The sequence below is a fragment of the Syngnathus typhle genome, linkage group LG9, assembly GCF_033458585.1.
Source record: "Syngnathus typhle isolate RoL2023-S1 ecotype Sweden linkage group LG9, RoL_Styp_1.0, whole genome shotgun sequence".
Classification (NCBI taxonomy): Eukaryota; Metazoa; Chordata; class Actinopteri; order Syngnathiformes; family Syngnathidae; genus Syngnathus; species Syngnathus typhle.
The window spans coordinates 14,517,729-14,538,448 of record NC_083746.1 but is presented as its reverse complement, the minus strand read 5'-3'; the positions used below and the strand labels follow the sequence as shown (position 1 = coordinate 14,538,448).

The 20,720-nt window shown below is 44.6% G+C and overlaps 1 protein-coding gene across 16 annotated transcripts in view; it reads right to left on the bottom strand.

The window, feature by feature from the left end:
- The window catches only part of rab3gap1 (RAB3 GTPase activating protein subunit 1), a 247,591-nt gene that overhangs the window by 207,707 nt on the left and 19,164 nt on the right, over positions 1-20,720 (bottom strand). For 14 of the 16 annotated variants that reach the window (XR_009715772.1, XM_061287379.1, XM_061287381.1 and 11 more), the window contains one exon: positions 13,225-13,390. The exons of the other annotated variants lie outside the window; for them this stretch is intronic. Coding sequence is in view for 13 of the 14 variants with exons in the window: in XM_061287379.1 (XP_061143363.1) it covers positions 13,225-13,390 (166 nt within the window). In the remaining variant the exon portion in view is untranslated. The remainder of the gene's footprint in view (positions 1-13,224; positions 13,391-20,720) is intronic. 16 annotated transcript variants of the gene reach the window in all.

Here is a 20,720-nt window from a genome sequence, read left to right as displayed (position 1 = left end):
GTGGCAGCATCATGGTTTGGGCCTGCTTTTCTTCAGCAGGGACAGGGACGATGGCTAAAATTGATGGAAATATGGATGGAGCCAAATACAGGACCATTCTGGAAGAAAACCTGTTGGAGTCTTCAAAAGACCTGAGACTGGGACGGAGATTTATCTTCCAACAGGACAATGATCCAAAACAAAGCCAAATCTACAATGGAATGGTTCACAAATAGACGTATCCAGGTGTTAGAATAGCCAAGTCAAAGTCCAGACCTGAATCCAATCGAGAATCTGTAGAAAGAGCTGAAGACTGCTGTTCACAAACGCTCTCCATCCAACCTCACTGAGCTCGAGCTGTTTTGCAAGGAAAAATGGGCAACAATTCCAGTCTCTCGATGTGCAAAACTGATAGACATACCCCAAGCGACTTGCAGCTGTAATTGCAGCAAAAGGTGGCGCTACGAAGTATTAGCGCAAGGGGGCTGAATAATATTGCACGCCCCACTTTTCAGTTTTATTATTTGTTAAAAAAGTTTAAATTATCCACTAAATTTTGTTCCACTTCACGATTGTGTCCCACTTGTTGATTCTTGACAAAAAATTAAACTTTTATATCTTTATGTTTGAAGCCTGAAATGTCACGAAATGTTGAAAGGTTCAAGGTACTTTCGCAAGGCACTGTATGTTAAAGTAATGCTATTAATGTTTTGTAAAAGGAATGTTCATTAGATTTCAACATTTCCCTAATGTTCTTGTGCTTTTTACACCAAAACAAAAAGAAAATACATGATGTTTTGGTCATTTATAACAATGTGGTATAATTTTAATCGTCTGGCCCACTTGACATCTACCGGGACCGTATGTGGCCCACAATGTGAAATGAGTTTGACACTCCTGGTTTAAAAGATAAAAGCGAGTGCGTGCGTTGATGCGTAATGCGTTGACTAGCTTCTTAGCTTTGATGTCTATGTGCTGCTCCTGATAGGCTTACATGTATGTCAATCAAGCGATTGTAGCCTATAGAAAAAAAGTGTTTTGTTAAATGTCATGCGATCGACCAGTAGTAGTTTACTTCGGTGACGTCCCTGACCACGGTTTCCGTAATGCTGAAAGCGATGTGATCTTGTAATTTACATTTTAGTAGAGCACTGTGTACAACCAGTATGGATCAACAAATTCATCAATTGATCCATATACCGTTTTGGCCCGAATACAAGACGATGGTTTTTGCATTGAAATAAGACTGAAAAAGTGGGGGTCGTCTTATATTCGGGGTCTGCCGGTTTTCACTTGCGCGCAGCGGTAAATTAAAGGTTATCGACTGAGTATGTTTCTGTGATCGTGAGAGTCTTTGACACAAAGTGAGTATATACATTTCATTGTTACTACCAGGGCTGTGGACTCGGTCGGATCTTTGCACCGAGTCCGGCCTCTTGACCACGAGTCCAAGTCCGAGTCCGGCTGTCCATTTTTTCTGTTAATTCATGTGACTGCTTAGTCTGATTGGCGTCATATGATGGCGCCGCGGATGGCAGCCACGGTGAGTCGCTCTCTGTTTATTTGTCTTATTTTGTGTGTTTTCTGTGTCCTCTGCTGTCCATCCCGGATCACTTTTACCAGAGAAGCTCTGTTAAACATCGGACAGACTTCTTCTGGTACTTTCTCTCCTGTTCTCTCCGATTCAGACTGTTTGTCGGAGATTCTAGCCGGAGCGGCGGTGCTGTACAAGCTAGCGTACAAGCTAGCGCGACGACGGCGGCGCGGTAAGCGAGCCGGCGCACTCGTAAGGCTGAGGCAGAAAGGGTTCCGTTCTGCCCTACCGTCAATTCATCTGGCGAATGTCCGCTCCCTGGCGAACAAGATGGATGAACTGCTGCTCCTCACTTCAAGGAACACGGACTTCAGCAGATCCGCCGCGCTGTGGTTTGTGGAAACGTGGCTTAGCGAACGAACCCCCCACCACGCCGTGGAGCTAGCCGGTTCAAGCTAATGCGAGCAGATCGCAGCGCGGAGCTCTCCGGAAAATCAAAGGGAGGTGGTGTCTGTTTCTACATTAATGAACGTTGGTGTACTGATGTCACGGTGTTGAAAGAGTTTTGCAGCCCTCTCCTAGAAACACTTTTCATAAACTGCCGGCCGTTCTATTCACCACGGGAGTTCTCCTCGATCGTCATGGCGGCTGTTTACATTCCACCAAACGCACGTGCGAGTGAAGCCACGCAGATGCTGTCTGACCAGGTAACAGACATGGAGAAACTTCTACCAAACTCACTAATCATTGTTCTAGGTGATCTTAACAGGGCGAACCTCGCACACGAACTCCCCAGATACAGACAGCACGTAACGTGTCCCACCAGAGGGGCACAGACTTTGGACCACTGCTACACCGTGATCAAGGATGCATACCACTCTGCGGCTCGTGCAGCTTTAGGACTATCGGACCACTGTCTACACCAGGGGTGGGCAAACTACGGCCCGCGGGCCACATGTATTATTAAACTTTTTTTTTTTGGTCATTTTGCCTGCAATGACTGCGTTTTCCCAGTAGATGGCGAAGCGCTCGCCTGCGCATTTACTACCGGAAGCTGTGTCAGAAAGCTCTGTGCACACTCACAAGTGCGTGTACGTACTCAGTAGTACGGACTTGGCGCACTCTCGCTCTATTCGTATCAGTCCCGAATTAAGAGCGTGGGCTTTGACGACAGCATTCTTATAATTCGCGCGCTGAGCTTTCAGATGCAGTTTTGCGCTAAAGCCACCCACAAACCTTCCCCTGGAATCCTTCCATTAAAATGAGTGGCCCGAAAAAAAGAAGTGAGTGCCGAGTGTTTAAAAAAGAGTGGCCAATTTGGCTCGACGTACGCGACGTGACGTTCAGCCACATCAACATCAACCTGTCACAGATCAAGGTAAACGGACCAACACCTCGGATCTCGCCTAAGAATTGCCACAACAAATTTTACTGCAGACTATGACGCACTAGCAAAAAAGGGACACCAACAACACTGTTCCCACTGAAAATGAACGGGAGGCTCTCAAGTTTATTGTAAAAAAATGCATTTTGAATATGATTTGTACACATAGCAGGGATTGAAACTAGCGACCATTCTCATTTTCAAACAATGCAGGATGCTCAAGGACATTGATGCACCACCTATTTGCGACTAATCTTAACCTGTAAAGTTCTTAAGGCTTACTTTAAGGAAGTGTTTCCCGTTTCCTCACCTCTGTTACCAGGTGTTTGCGAGTTAAAACTCTGCTCTGATTTTCAGATACCCCTCACCGTGTTGCTGTTTTGATGACTTTATTTGGATGTATGCTTTCACCGATTCTTCAAGATGATACGTATATTTGGTCAGAATGTTTGCCGTTTGATGTGATCTCATAAGATAAACATCTTTCATTAATCTGACCTGCAGGCATTGAAGTGATGGAGATTGTTATTCATAATAACGGTGTCGTATTTTATGAGAATCACTGATAGCAGTTTTTTAGTGAATTATTATTTTTTTAATGCTGTTAATAAATGCATTTGTTTTCAAAAAACGTGTTTGGAATATCCATGCTTTACTACCTACTAAAGGCCAAGATCTTTTATGCAATGACCTTGACGGGTCGCTTATATGACTTCACACAACGCCTACGTCCATCTGCTCCTGGTCCGGCCCTCCGGTCCAAATTTAGAACCCAGTTTGGCCCGCGAGTCAAAAAGTTTGCCCACCCCTGGTCTACGTAGTTCATCTGATCCCGGCCTACAGGCAGAAACTAAAAACTTCTAAGCCTGTGGTGAGGACTGTGAGGAAGTGGACAGTGGAGTCAAGGCAGGACCTCCAAGCCTGATTTGACTGCACCGATTGGGGAGCTTTCGAAGCTGCAACTTCAGACTTGCATGAACTCACCGACACTGTCACATCATACATCAGTTTTTGTGAGGATCTGTGTGTGCAGACTAAGACCTTCTGCACGTACAACAACGACAAACCTTGGTTTACACCGAACCTCAGGAGGCTGCGCAAAGTCAAGGAGGAGGCCTACAGGAGCGGCGACCGCGAGCTGTTCAGGCAGACCAGAAACACGCTGAACCGAGAGGTCAGGAAAGCCAGGAGGTGTTACGGGGAGAACCTGAAGAGACACCTCTCTGCCAATCCTGATCCCTCAACGGTGTGGAAAGGTCTGCAGAGCATCACTGGCTACAAGAAACGAACCACCCGTCCTGTAGAGAGCCCAAGACTTGCTAACCAGCTAAACAAGTTCTACTGCAGGTTTGATCGGTCCTCCCACACAACGGGACCTCCTGCAACACAATCTACATACTCACCTCTCCCCACAACTGCTCTGTCCACACCTCTATCATCGTTGTCACCCACTCACTCTCTTGCAGAGGCCGCGCCCGCACTCCAGGTCCGCGAGGAGGAAGTGCGCCAGATGTTCCGGAGACAAAAGACCAGGAAGGCACCGGGCCCAGACGGCGTGTCACCTTCCTGCTTGAAAGTCTGCACTGAGCAGCTGGCGCCCACCTTTGCACGGATCTTCAACCGTTCTCTGGAGCTGTGTGAGGTGCCCTCGTGCTTCAAGAGCTCCACCATCGTTCCAGTAGCCAAGAAGCCCACCATCACAGGTCTGAATGACTATAGACCCGTCGCACTGACATCTGTGGTCATGAAATCGTTCGAGAGGTTAGTGCTGAACCACCTGAAGGAGGTCACGGGCCCCCTGCTTGACCCCCTCCAGTTTGCCTACCGGGCAAACAGGTCAGTGGATGATGCGGTCAACATGGGACTGCACTACATCCTGCACCACCTGGACACCCCAGGAACGTACGCCAGGATCCTGTTCGTGGACTTCAGCTCGGCGTTCAACGCCATCTCCCCTGACATCCTCCAACAGAAGCTCATCCAGCTTGCGGTGCCTGCCTCCACCTGTCAGTGGATCACCAGCTTCCTGACCAACAGGAGACAGCGTGTGAGGCTGGGGGGCATCACATCTGACACCCGGACCACCAACACTGGAGCCCCTCAGGGGTGCGTCCTCTCCCCACTGCTCTTCTCCCTCTACACCAATGATTTCTCCTCAGCTGACTCTCCTGTGAAGCTCCTGAAGTATGCAGACGACACCACTCTCATCGGACTGATCCAGGACGGTGATGAGACTGCGTACAGACAGGAGGTGGAGCGGCTGGTCCACTGGTGCAGTCAAAACCATCTGGAGCTGAACCCGCTCAAGACCGTGGAGATGACAGTGGATTTCAGGCGAGACCCTTCACCACTTTTACCCCTCATTATCCGCAGTAATACTATTCTTTCCACAGAAACCTTCAAGTTCCTGGGAACCACAATCTCTCGGGACCTGAAATGGACCGGCCACATAGACTCTGTCCGGAAGAAGGCCCAGCAGAGGCTGTACTTCCTGAGACAGCTCAAGAAGTTCAACCTGCCGCGAGAGCTTCTGAAGACCTTCTACACTGCCATCATCCAGTCTGTCCTCTGCACCTCCATCACTGTCTGGTTTGGATCGGCCTCCAAACAAGACAAGCACAGACTACAACGGACAATCAGAACTGCAGAAAAGATCATTGGAATCAACCTCCCATCTATCCAAGACTTGTACCTGTCCAGGACCAGGAATCGGGCAAGGAACATCTCTACAGACCCTTCTCACCCGGGTTGCAGTCTGTTTGAACTACTCCCCTCCGGACGGCGTTATAGAGCTCGGTACGCCAAAACCAGCAGACACAGAGACAGCTTCTTCCCCCAGGCTGTTGCTCTGATGAACTCACACCACTCAGAGTCTCAGAGACATTACTGTGCAATAACATCCTGCTCCTCACACCTTTTTGAATTTGTCTACACTGTTTTTGCCATTATTCACATGTCCTGAATGTTGTTAGTCACCTAAATGTTGAACAGAGGGTGTGTTTCTACCGAAGTCAAATTCCTTGTTTGGCACGCTCAAACATGGCGAATAAAAAACTCTTGAATCTTGAATCTTTCTTCAAGGCTAATTTAGATCAAACTCTAAATAATTACAACAGTTTTGTGATGGCTTTGTCTTTATTAAACATATAAACGAATACAATGAACAGATACTTTCAAGTTTTAATCATTAATTACACCATTATAGCTCAGCCATTTATCTAAACACAAATAATTAGTGACAACCCCACAACTATCGAAACACATCAATGATATAAGCTGGGTGACAATCGTCCTTGACATTGGTACATAATGTAAACATTAGCCTAAGTGCAACTCAACGTGGCCGCATTGATCGTAACTTGCGCTCAGTTTCCCCCTCAAATCTAGAGGCAAAACATTGTTCTTTCGCTGCTCCCGGGTTCCTCCATCTTGTCTGCGCGCGGGGCATTGTGGGTCTTGTACGTGCACGCAGGCAAGTGCGGGCGCGCACGCAACAACTAAATTTGTCTTCATAACAAGCAAGCAGGGCTGTGGACAGTATTCCTACGCGCATTCTCAGCAGCATGATAAAAATAAAATTGAACGGTTTTTTTTTTTCTTTCTTTTTTTTATTGTCGGACTCGGTCAAAATCAGCACCGAGTCAGAGTCCGGCAAAAACGACTGAGTCCGACGAGTCCGAGTCCCCGAGTCAGAGTCCACAGCCCTGGTTACTACTGTCCACTGTTGTGCTGTTTATCCGATCGCGGTTTGCTTCGTGTGCGTGCAGTTTTATTGACAGCTCCGCCGCGCTCCTTTAAGTTTGCCTCGCATCGTACGAGTAGCCGTTACGCAGCGGCACGCAGCAAATGTATTTTGTTGTCTCGATCGATGACTTATGTTTGGTGTGTTGCCGTGAGTATTTCATTTATGGTCTTTTTTTTTTTTTTTTTGGCCAATAATTCAGTAAAGCAATCAAAACTGAACCAAGTCTTCCCTCCTGTGTTCTGACCGACACCAGAGAGCGAAAAGAGTATAACCATCTGAGCCATACAGTCCTCAGGCTCCCCAACAATAGCGGTAGCAGTTTGCATTATTTTATTACAATGTTTTTCCTTATTCAGATTTTGTGTCAAGACGACAGTTAAACTTTACTTTGATGGTTAATGCAGTTATTAAAATTGTTGTTTTACCACAGTAGATTGGTTTACCGTTTTTTCCGTGTATAATGCGCCCCCATGTATAATACGCACCCTAAAAATGGTATTGTCTTAACTAGGCTGGATGTAATTTTTTTTGTTGGCGTTGATTTCTCCGACTGCCCGTAAACGCACCACCGCGCTCCGTTGCGCGCATGTGAAAAAGGCGTGCGGACGTGAAAAAGGCGGCTCTGTATGGGAGAGACGTTGAAGAGGAATAAAAACACCCTTGGAAACCAAAATTTGCCCCTCGTCGTGACTCGGAGCCGCAACAAATGTTTCGGATTTGTGTAGGATACATTGTGACAGACAGCAAACGAGCAGGTGATCGAGCAAGCGTCTGATACGAGAGCATTGCGGTCGTATGTTGTACCATGACCTTCTTTAAAAAAAAAAAAAAAAAATTATAAATTTTTTGTACCCATGTATAATGCGCACCCCAGATTTTAGGACAATAAATTAGTTAAATTTTGCGCACTATACACGGAAAAAAACGGTAGTTACATTTCAAAAACCAGAAGCCATTCATTTACAAATGTGATTGCACTTTAGTTTATATATTTAAATGTTCAGATATTAAGATGTGATGGACAGGTTTTGCATGATTTGAATGAGCAAAAATAACATGCCTTTTCTCTCGAATATATTGTTATAATCATTTGTTTCAGATGTAATTATTTTCTGTATAAAAATTAAATTTTGTTTTCAAAAAGTCTTTTTTCAGACTTGAGTCTTGAAAAAGAGGGGGTCGTCTTATAATCGGGATCGTCTTATATTCGGGCCAATACGGTATAAGGCGCACAAATAAACTTGACTTGACTCTGCATTATAACGCGCTAGAGATGCACCGATCCGACTTTTTCAGTTCCGATACCGATACCGATGCCGTGGCTTTGCGTATCGGTCGATACCCGATACCGATCCGATATTATGGTTGATTTTTATTTTTTTTTAAACGTTTATTTCGAACATTAAAGAAATACAAGAAAAAAATAAAAATACAGAAAAATGATAACTCCATAATACAATAGAATATAAAAGAAAAAAGATATTGCATCATAATTTTCCTTTATCGTAAAATCATATTTGTTCAAAAAGGGAGTAGAAGGAAGCCTAAGCTTATCTGACTCTACCCCATGTAACTACATGTTTCTATTTAATTCTGTCAAGAATTTGTCCATAGTCAATATATTAAAGAAAGAAAAAAAAAACATACATATATATATATACATACATACACACATACATATATATATATATATATATACACATGCATATATATACACATATATACACATATACATACATATATATACCATATATTTTCTCATTAAAATACAAAGCAACTTAAACAACTTCACAGCATGTTACGGTATCCCGTCAATATTTTGTCCTTGTACATTTTTTTAAACTTAGGTAAGGTACTACAGTTCTTTAATTCGTCACTGCTGGTGTTCCATAGTTCCACACCTCTAACTGTTATACAATGTAACTTTAAGTTTGTTCTCACCAAATCTCTTTTAAACATACGTGTTCCTCTTAAATAATGGGTACTTTCCCTCCACTCAAACAACCTCTGGATACTGTTTGGTAATTGATTATTTTTTATTTTGTACATGAGTTGGATGGTTTTAAAGTCGACTAGGTCGTTGTATTTCAGTGAGTTCAATTTAATAATTGAACTCACTGAAATAATAATTCCGATTTTATTTAAGAAGCTACATAACTCTACATGTGGAACAGAAAAGACCAAAGGCAATGGCATCAGGCAGACTACACAGTTCTTTGCTCTAAATTAGGGGTGTCCAAACTAACGGTCCAGTTTTTATTGGCCCGCAGCAAATCCCCCCCCCCCCCCCCCATTCGGGAGAGAAGCGAACGCGCAGCCTTTGACGTCCCATTAGCAACCCGAAGAGAAGCGAACGCGCAGGGTTTGACGTCCGCTTAGCAACCCGGGGAAGAGAAGCGAACGTTCGCTCCATGTTTGCGTTTGTTTAGAAAACTCTCGTGGCATGCGGCACACGTGCTGCTAGCGTATGACGTAGCCCGCGTCCCAATAGATTAAGGAAAGTATCGGCTCACAGATCGGCTGTATTTTCCGATACCCGATCCATCTATTTTGTTGATATCGGGACCGATATCCGATCCAGATATCGGATCGGTGCATCTCTATAACGCGCACTGTGTTTTTTTAAGTAAATTTTAAGTCCTTAAGTGCCCCTTATAGTGCGGAAAATACGGTATACTGTGGTACTTGTATGGTGAAGAGAAAAATTACAATTTGCCTTTTTTTCTTTTAACTATTCAGCTTCTGTTGACATTTTTCTATGTCACAATGAGGGACTACAAGGCAGTCGATGCTGGGTCTCTAACTGTTTCATTTTACATTCTGTATTTTTTTCCTGTTTGTACATTTCCTTTTACAATGGAGGATTACATATCCAAACGATTTTCAACTATGGATTTTCGGTCGAAGCAGGAGGCCATCAGTAAAGGAAGAGCAACTCTGGACTTAAAAAGTTTGATTCGGACAATGGGACTTCGGAACGTAGTGGTACGCACGATGGAAAATAAGTTTTTGATTCTATGTGCTTTATTGAGTGTTTTTTTACGTGTGAAGACTGCTGATTAAAAAATTGAATAAACCACACGAGACCAGCGTTCTCCAACCTTTTTTGTGACACGGTTAAGTGCCGGACAAATTTTACCGGGGCGGAGGGAGATGAACCTCACTGCACGTCACTGTAAATTGCGTAATCCTGTAATGGGGTGCAGCCATTTCTGGGGACTCGCGGTAAAAGTTTTTCTTCGCGTGATTTCATTTGTGTGGTGGGCTCCGTCTAGTGTTGAAACTGAGAAGTGCAACTGAGTTGAGCTCAAGCTTCTTGTGCGGGCCATATTCAATTATGTTTTCAGAATTTGCAGCGGGCCCGCGGGCCGTAGTTTGGACACCCCTGAATTAAGACTACAGAGTTAAAAACACTATGTTGTGGAAATATTTACTTTTGTTGTGAACAAAATACCGTATTTTGCGGACCATAAGTCGCTCCGGAGTGTAGGTCGGACCAGCCATAAAATGATAAAGAAGAAAAAGATATAAGTCGCACCGGCGAAAAAGTCGCATTTTTGGGGGAAATTTATTTGATAAAATCCAACAGCAAGAACAGACATGTCATCTTGAAATCGGCAACAACAGAGTAAAGGTACATTATGCTAACGTTACATAAACAAAAACAAGGAACTGAGAGCGTGCCTGACATAACACATTAACAGTTATTCAAATAACTATAGCAAAAATAACATGCTAACAAGTTTATCAAACCATCCGCGTCACTCCAAATCAGGGTATGTTGAGAAAAATGGTCAATTTTGCACAAGTGAAGCCCTTTGCGACTTGTCTGTGATTTAGCGCTGTATAAATAAATTTGACCTGATTCCAAATAAATAAATCCAACAAAACCTTCATTCTTGGTGTCACTTATAAACAACTTCGCAAACCCCAAAAATATAAGATGCAGCGCTTCCTCTTCTACGTGGCTTACGTCAGACTCATTGTCAGTTGCAGTTCCAATTACCGTATTTTGCGCCCTATTAGGCGCACCGGGGTATAAGACGCACCTTCAATGAACAGCCCATTTTAAAACTTTGTCCATATATAAGGCGCACAGGACTATAAGGCGCATAAAATAGAAGCTTTACTGCAACAAACTGAGGTTGACCCTCTGTAAACAATCGCGTTTCTCAAACGATCTCCTATAAAATGATTGGAACTGACTAAAGTTTGATCTAACGCATTGGTACTACTTACCCATGTTTCCCTTCTATATCAATCCGTAGATTTACTCGAAACATTAACAGAGCAGCCTATTTTGACATGAAATAGCCTCGCGCGTATAGCAGCTATCGTTATAGCATTAGCCATCCGCAATTTCCTATGAGCCTCAGCTCGCAATCTCCCATGAGCCTCAGCAACGTGTAAACAATCGCGTTTCTCAAACGATCTCCTATAAAATGATCAGAACTGACTAAAGTTCGATCTAACGCATTGGTACTGCTTACCTATGTTTCCCTTCCATATCGATCCGTAGATTTACTCGAAACATGAACAGAGCAGCCTATTTTGACATGAAATAGCCTCGCGCGTATAGCAGCTATCGTTATAGCATTAGCCATCCGCAATTTCTTATGAGCCTCAGCTCGCAATCTCCCATGAGCCTCAGCAAAGTGTAAACCATCGCGTTTCTCAAACGATCTCCTATAAAATGATCAGAACTGACTAAAGTTCGATCTAACGCATTGGTACTACTTACCTATGTTTCCCTTCCATATCAATCCGTAGATTTACTCGAAACATTAACGAAGCAGCCTATTTTGACATGAAATAACCTCGCGCGTATAGCAGCTATTGTTATAGCATTAGCCATCCGCAATCTCCCATGAGCCTCAGCAAAGTGTAAACAATCGCGTTTCTCAAACGATCTCCTATAAAATGATCAGAACTGACTAAAGTTCGATCTAACGCATTGGTACTACTTACCTATGTTTCCCTTCCATATCGATCCGGAGATTTACACGAAACATTAACGGAGCAGCCTATTTTGAAATGAAATAGCCTCGCGGGTACAACAGCTATTTGGTGACGCCCCCTGACTACAGTTACCGTAATGTTGGGAAGCGACTAAAACATACTAAAACATTTTGGCAGAGCACTGTGTACAACCAGTATGGATCAACAAATTCATCACTTGATCCATATATCAGGCGCACCGGACTATAAGGCGCACTGTCGACTTTTGATAAAAATGTAGGTTTTTAGGTATTATTAGGCCAAGAGTGTCCTCTTGCGGTTTAGTGTGAAAATAACATGTGAAATGATATACAGTCAAACCTCGGTTTTCGACCACAATCCGTTCCAGAAGGCGGTTCGAGAAGTGAATCGGTCGAATTCCAAATCTATTTTTCCCCATTACAAATAATTGAAAAAAAAAAAATCCGTTCCAAGAATAAAAACAACCGCCTTTTTTAAGCATATTTTCAGTTGCGCATTTTTGTCCGATCGCGCAACTGCAGCGCACCACCGAACACGCCCAACCGTAGCGTGCAGCCGACCACGCTGGTCGCATTATGACAGAGCCATCGCTGAAATTTAGAAAATATTTTTAAAGTCCTGATGTACTTTACAAAATTTAAGTGGACCTCAGTGCGCAGGGAGCTTAATTTGGTCCGATCGCGTAACCTCAGCGCGGTGTGCACACTGTCGCATTGCTTTAAGTGCATCTTTGTGTTTTAGGATGGCTTTACTGCTCCCACTTGCTTTCTTAGGAGGCATGACTAGGGGTTAATACAATCCTTAAAGTAATGAAAATACAATAACAATGAACGGAGTCAGTCGGCATCCGGGCCGCGCAGTCGGGTTTTCTCGGGTCCTTTCGCCTCATCTCGCGATGTTCGACCTCCGAATTTTGTTCAATAACCGAAGCAAAAAAATCTTGAATTTTTCGTTCGAATTCCGATTTGTTCGAGAACCGGGACGTTTGAAAACCGAGGTTTGACTGTAATGTGTTAATAATTTCACACACAAGTTGCTCCTGAGTATAAGTCGCACCCTCCGCCAAAAACTGTGACTTATAGTTCGGAAAATACGGTACTTCAAGTGCAGGATGAACATTGTGCAGTCAATATTGAAGGTTATGTACCTGAAGTACCTTTCTGTTCCACTCATTTCAACTGACTTGTGAAAACTGCTCAGAAAAATCAAAATTCTTTGACATATAGCAACTTTTTTTACAGTAACGCAAATAGTTATTTTCTCTGGTAACTAGCTACTTTTATTATAAAGTAATTCAGTTACTAATGGTTACTTTTTTGATCAGGTAGTGAGTAACTATAACTTGTTACTTTTTTACTAACAGTTACTTTTGGGATCAAGTAGTGAGTAACTATAACTAATTACTTTTTTAAAGTAACGGTCCCAACACTGGTCTCTAAAAACTATAATCAAATGCAGGAGCATTTTTGTAATATGATGACTGAAAATTTACTGTACATGTTTTCATACAAGCCCTCTGGACGCAAGTGAAATGAAATGAAAACAACTTTGAAACCAATAGATATAGAACACTTGGACTGTTCACACAACACTGACACTTACTGTCTTTGATTTGAAAATGTCAAGAAGGCCAGACAGGTGGTTGTACTGACTTGGTACTCTACGAAGGTGTACCATCTCAAATTCAGTGTGGACACCCTGTCCCTGGCATTCACCAAAATATAGTCTCCTCCACTTTTGCTGGATCTGTACAAATATGGGGACTTGGCTGATTGGAGAGGAAAAACAGAAGTTTTGTATTTTTAGAACTTTTCAACAAGGAATATAAACAGGATATAACAACAGCGGTACAACCAACAGTCTAGATTTACTCGAAACATTAACAGAGCAGCCTATTTTGACATGAAATAGCCTCGCGCGTATGGCAGCTATCGTTATAGCATTAGCCATCCGCAAAAACCCATGACCCTCAGCTCGCAATCTTCCATGAGCCTCAGCAAAGTGTAAACAATCGCGTTTCTCAAACAAGCTCCTATAAAATGATCAGAACTGACTAAAGTTCAATCTAACGCATTGGTACTACTTACCTATGTTTCCCTTCTATATCGATCCGTAGATTTACTCGAAACATGAACAGAGCTGCCTATTTTGACATGAAATAGCCTCGCGCGTATAGCAGCTATCGTTATAGCATTAGCCATCCGTAAAAACCCATGACCCTCAGCTCGCAATCTCCCATGAGCCTCAGCAAAGTGTAAACAATCGCGTTTCTCAAACGAGCTCCTATAAAATGATCAGAACTGACTAAGGTTCGATCTAACGCATTGGTACTACTTAACTATGTTTACCTTCCATATTGATCCGTAGATTTACTCGAAACATTAACGGAGCAGCCTATTTTGAAATGAAATAGCCTCGCGGGTACAACAGCTCTTCGGTGACGCCCCCTGACTACAGTTACCGTAATGCTGGGAAGCGATGCGACCTTGTAATTTACTAGTCGTACTAAAACATTTTGGCAAAGCACTGTGTACAACCAGTGTGGATCAACAAATTCATCACTTGATCCATACATAAGGCGCACCGGACTATAAGGCGCACTGTTGACTTTCGATAAGAATTTAGGTTTTTAGGTGCGCCTTTTAGGGCGGAAAATACGGTACTCCTGTAACTTTGCTTGTAGAGGGGACACCTATTCAAATTTGCAACACTTGGTGAAAATACCCCCAAGAAGATACAGAAAAAGTAAAATGATGCTGCCATGAACAGCACTGCCAGGCCTTAATGGGAGCAAAATAAAGTTCAATGTCTTGCTCATTGATAATATGATACAATAATTAATGAACAAGGTTAATGAGTTTCTGACTAAGTGGTCACTGAAAGCACCTCGCAAAGAACGTGAGTGAGAACTTGAAAAAAATAATTAAAAGAAAATTAACCGAGATGAACGATGAAAATTGACAAACACAAAAGTGTGTTTCTCATATTTATATTGAAAACAAGCTGGTTCTGTATGACGCACACCAACGGCTTCCATCTTTTACTCAATGTATGCGCACTCCTACAGCAGGGGATACCTACTTTGGCACAACACCAGCTATACTTCATCACAATGCCTTTGCCATGTTTCTTTATGATTTTGTGTTTTATATTGATCTTTGGAGACATACTCGACTACTCTATTTATTGTTTGCACAGCTAATGCGCTGAGACGACTAGGGAATTACAGACCAAAAGAGACAAGGCGGTGCGGGGGGGAGGGGGTTCCTGATTGGTGCGTCGGTTCGTAAGTAGAACATTGGTTCGTAAGTAAGTGCAAACTCCGGTTTGTATCTTGAAAAGTTTGTAAGTATAGGTATCACTGTACTGTGACATTATCCATTACCTTGCTTACCACAATCATATCATATTTGAATATAGTCCTGAGTTTCCAAACAGTGTTGTTAAAAATTGGCGTTCAATTATTCCAAGTGCACCAAAAACTGAGTGCTGGTGTGCACTGTAGGTGTTCTAGATCGAGACATAATGCTTTAAAACACATTGCAGGTACGAATGCGTGCGTCTCCAACTAGCATCTAAGGCTTCTGTTTGGTGATCACGTTTTTAATTAACGGTGCTGAAATCCTCTGTGCATTTTTTGATGTACGCTGACAAGGATAAGGAGTACTCATCTACATCACACCACTCAAGAGTCTCAGAGACACTGGGCAATAATATCCTGTTCTTGCCACTTAAATGATGTTACCATTTTTTTTCCATGTATAATGCGCAAAATTTAACTATACCGTGTTCCAAATTATTATGCAAATTGTATTTAAGTGTCATAAAGATTACATTTTTTGTTTTTCAATTAAACTCATGGACGGTATTGTGTGTCAGGGCTCTTTGGATCACTGAAATCAATCTCAGACACCTGTGATAATTAGTCTGCCAGGTGAGCCCAATTAAGGAAAAACTACTTAAGAATGGCGTTCCACATTATTAAGCAGATGACCATTTCCAAGCAACATGGGAAAGAAAAAGGATCTCTCTGCTGTCGAAAAGCGTGAAATAGTTCAATGCCTTGGACAAGGTATGAAGACCTTAGATATTTCACGAAAACTTAAGCGTGATCATCGTACTGTAAAGAGATTTGTGGCTGATTCAGAGCACACACGGGTTCGTGCAGATAAAGGCACAACGAGGAAGGTTTCTGCCAGACAAAAACATCGGATTAAGAGAGCAGCTGCTAAAATGCCATTACAGAGTAGCAAACAGATATTTGAAGCTGCTGGTGCCTCTGGAGTCCCACGAACATCAAGGTGTAGGATCCTCCAGAGTCTTGCAGTTATGCGTAAACCCTCTATTCGGCCACCCCTAAACAACGCTCACAAGCAGAAACGGCTGCAGTGGGCCCAGGAATACATGAAGACTAATTTTCAAACAGTCTTGTTCACTGATGAGTGCCGTGCAACCTTGGATGGTCCAGATGGATGGAGTCGTGGATGGTTGGTGGACGGCCACCATGTCCCAACAAGGCTGCGACGTCAGCAAGGAGGTGGCGGAGTCATGTTTTGGGCCGGAATCATGAGGAGAGAGCTGGTTGGCCCCTTTAGGGTCCCTGAAGGTGTGAAAATGACATCTGTAAAGTATGTGGAGTTTCTGACTGACCACTTTCTTCCATGGTAAAAAAAGAAGAACCGTGCTTTCCGTAGCAAAATCATCTTCATGCATGACAATGCACCATCTCATGCTGCAAGGAATACCTCTGCATCATTGGCTGCTATGGGCATAAAAGGAGAGAAACTCATGGTGTGGCCCCCATCCTCCCCTGACCTCAACCCTATTGAGAACCTTTGGAGCATCCTCAAGCAAAAGATCTATGAGGGTGGGAGGCAGTTCACATCCAAACAGCAGCTCTGGGAGGCTATTCTGACATCCTGCAAAGAAATTCAAGCAGAAACTCTCCAAAAACTCACAAGGTCAATGGATGCAAGAATTGTGAAGCTGCTATCAAATAAAGGGTCCTATGTTAAAATGTAACTTGACCTGTTAAGATGTTTTTGATTGAAATAGCTTTTGATTTCAGTAAATATGACCTCCTAATGCTGTAAATTCTAGAGATGAGCATTTCAGTTCATAACAACCTATAAAATGTTATAAAACTCTGTTGTGCGTAATAATTTGGAACAGTGCATTTTAAGTTTTTTATTTTTGAAAAATTCTGTTATTGAGAGGTTTGTTCAATAACATTCAAATTCATTAAACTAATGGTTGATGACTTGAAAATTATGCTGACTCATTTGCATCGACTATTTAGGAAAATCTGAGATAAATATCATTTGCATAATAATTTGGAACACGGTGTAATTTATTGTCCTAAAATCTGGGGTGCGTATTATACATGGGTACAGGCTTTTTTCTAGTTTCGACATGCCATATTTAGGGTGCGTATTATACATGGGGGCGCATTATACATGGAAAAAAACGGTAGTCACCTGAATGTTGTTAGTCACTTAAATGTTGTACAGAGGCTGATTTCAACTGGAGTCAGTTTATTGTTTGGCATGCACGAAGAATTGTTGATTGATGCAGTTGCCTTGAAAATGTCCCAATCCGTACATTCAAAAACATTCCTGCAGAGCCTCCACGGGCCCCTCAGGCCACACTCTCACCCTTCTCACTGAAGGTTTCTCTCTGATCAGGCTCTATTACTGCAACAGGAAAGTGGTCCCAACAGCCTATGGGGTGCTGCTTTGAATGCCTCTTTGATGTTAGTGTAGGTGTTGTCCAGAACTGGAACTGTGGCAAGACTGTTTTCATGTTGGCCTGACTAAATTAGCCCAAAACGATATCATCAGAGTGAGAAGTTTTCAGCTTGGTGATGGTCTGGTAAAGATGACCCATCTGCCCAATTCACACTGGGACTGGGAGAGGGATTGTGTGTGTGAGTGTGCGTGTGTGTGTGCAAGTGAGTGTATACAGTTGTGTGCGAAAGGGCAGCCTTGTTAGTTTCCGTGATTTTCCTTTATTAATCATAGATTCTTTGGATAAAAATATAAGATATAGGGCAGTGGTCTTCAACCCGGTCCGTGGATCATTTGGTACTGGGCCGCACAAGAAAGTATAAATAACTTGCATTATTTCTGTTTCCTTTATCTGAGTCTGAATGATCTTTTATTTTGGAAAATTGACAGGATTCTCTCCTACACCTTGTGACGTGAACAAAAACATAACATTTCTCATGTTATGTTGTTGGCACAATGAAATGAGCACACTGCAAGTAGAGTTGCACAGGTATTCACAATAGAATTCCACCATAGAAATAAGGGTGTGCTGTGTCTGCAGTGTGTCTGTTCTTTTTATTCATTGTTTTAAGAGTATGTTCAGTAATTTTTTCGCGACACACCTACATCTCCTTTTCTTCGTCACCACAATACCATTGTCTTTTATGCCAGTCCCATTATTTTATTTTGCTCTTGACATTCATTTTTCGTACTGGTTGTCCCCACGAGGGTCACGGGTGGGCTGGAGCCTATCCCAGCAATTATCGGGCACTAGGCGGGAGACACCCTGAACCGGTTGCCTGCCAATCGCAGGGCACACAGAGACCAACAACCATCCGCACTCACACCTACAGGCAATTTGGAGTGCTCATTCAGCCTACCATGCATATTTTTGGCAAGTGAGAGGAACCCAGAGTGCCCGGAAGAAACCCACGCAGGCACGGGACGAACATGCAAACTCCACACACGGAGGCCTGGAGGTGGAATCGAACCCGCACCCTCTGAACTGTAAGGCGGACGTGCTAACCAGTGTGACACCATGCCGCCCATGAAAATATTGTCTGGCAAAAATCCGGTCAGTTATGCCACAAAGGTAGATGATCGCTGATACAGGTTGATATTTGATAACAGTGATATTCAATTAAGTCTGTTGTCTGTTTACTTTTTTTTACACATCTCATCCACAATGACTGCAATGTAGGTTCTGGGACGGGCTTCCCCAGCCCTGTGCTTGCATTTGTGGGTGAACGTGTAACTGTGAGCTCGAATACCCCTCAGTGAGTCGTCACCTTATCGTGGAGGGGTTTGCGTGCCCCTATGATCCTAGGAGCCATGTTGTCTGGGGCTTCATGCCCCTGGTAGGGTCACCCATGGCAAACGGGTCCTAGGTGAGGGGCCAGACAAAGCACGGCTCACACAGCCCCTTATGATGAATAACATGAATGGATTTGGTTTTCCCTTGCCCGGACGCGGGTCACCGGGGCCCCCCTCTGGAGCCAGGCCTGGAGGCTAAGCTCGAAGGCGAGCATCGGGCCAAAGGGGGCGGGTGCAGTGTAACCTGGGCGGCAGCCAAAAGCAGGGACCTTGGCGGTCTGATCCCTGCCTGCAGAGGCTGGCTCTTGGGAGATGGAATGTCAGCTCTCTGGCTGGAAAGGAGCCCGAGCTGGTGTGCGAGGCAGAAAAGTTCCGATGAGACATAGTCGGACTTGCCTCCACGCACAGTTTGGGTTCCGGTACAAGCCCTCTTGAGAGGGGCTGGACTCTCTTCCACTCTGAAATTGCCCACTGTGAGAGGCGTTGAGTAGGTGTGGGTATACTTATTGCCCCCCCGGCTGGGCGGCTGCACATTGGGATTCACCCCGGTGAACGAGAGGGTAGCCCCTATCCGCCTTCGGGTGGGGGGACGGGTCCTGACTGTTTATGTCTATGCACCCAACGGCAGCTCAGAGTACCCATCCTTCTTCGAGTCCCTGGAGGAAGTGCTGGAGAGCGCTCCTTCTGGGGACTCAATCGTTCTAGTGGGTGACTTCATTGCTCACGTGGGCAATGACAGTGAGACATGGAAGGGCGTGATTGGGAGGAACGCCCCCCCCGATCTGCACCCGAGCGGTATTCTATTATTGGACTTCTGTGCTCGACATGAATTTTCTATGATGAACACCATGTTCAAACATAAGGGTGTCCATGTGTGCACTCCGCAGTTCGATGATCGACTTTGTAGTCGTGTCATCGGATTTGCGGCCGCATGTTTTGGACACTCTGGCGAAGACAGGGGCGGAGCTGTAAACTGATCACCACCTAGTGGTGGCTTGGCTCCGATGGTGGGGGAAGATGCCGGCTGGCGGAATCCCCTGTCAGGAAGAGCTTCAACTCCCACCTCCGGCAGAGCCTTTCCCATGTCCCGGGGGAGGTGGGGGACATTGAGTCCGAGTGGACCATGTTCCGCGCCTCCATTGTTGAGGCGGCCGACCGGCGCTGTGGCCGTAAGGGTGTTGGTGCCTGCCGTGGCAGCACTCCCCGAACCCGCTAGTGGACACTGGCGATAAGGGATGCAGTCAAGCTGAAGAAAGAGTCCTATCAGGCCGTTTTGGACTGCGGGACTCCGGAGGCAGCTGACAGGTACCGGATGGCCAAGCGGAACGCGGCTTCGGCGGTTGCTGAGGCAAAAACCCGGGCGTGGGAGAAGTTTGGCAAGGCCATGGAGAATGACTTCCGGACGGCTTTGAGGAAATTTTGGTCCACCATCCGGCGTCTTAGGAGGGGGAAGCAGTGCAACCTCAACACTGTTAACAGTGGGGATGGCGTGCTGCTGACCTCGACTCGGGACATCGTGGGTCGGTGGGGAGAATACTGCAAAGACCTCCTCAATTCCACGCCTTCCATTGTGGAAGCAGAGCCTGGGGACTCTGAGGCGGACTCTCCAATCTCTGGGTTCTCAGTCACTGACTTAGTTAAAAAACTCCTCGGTGGCAAGGCCCCGGGGGTGGATGAGATCCGCCCGGAGTTCTTAAGGGCTCTGGATGTTGTGGGGCTGTCATAGCTGACACACCTCTACAACATTGCGTGGACATCGGGGACAGTGCCTCTAAGAAGGGGGACCGGAGGGTGTGTTCCAATTACAGGGGAACCACACTCCTCAGCCTCCCTGGTAAGGTCTATTCAGGGGTGCTGGAGAGGAGGGTCCGTCGGGAGGTCGAACCTCAGATTCAGGAGGAGCAGTGTAGCTTTCCTCCTGGCCGTGGAAGAGTGGACCAGCTCTACACCCTCAGCAGGATCCTCGAGGGTGCATGGGATTCGCCCAACATGTGTTTTGTGGATTTGGAGAAGGCGTTC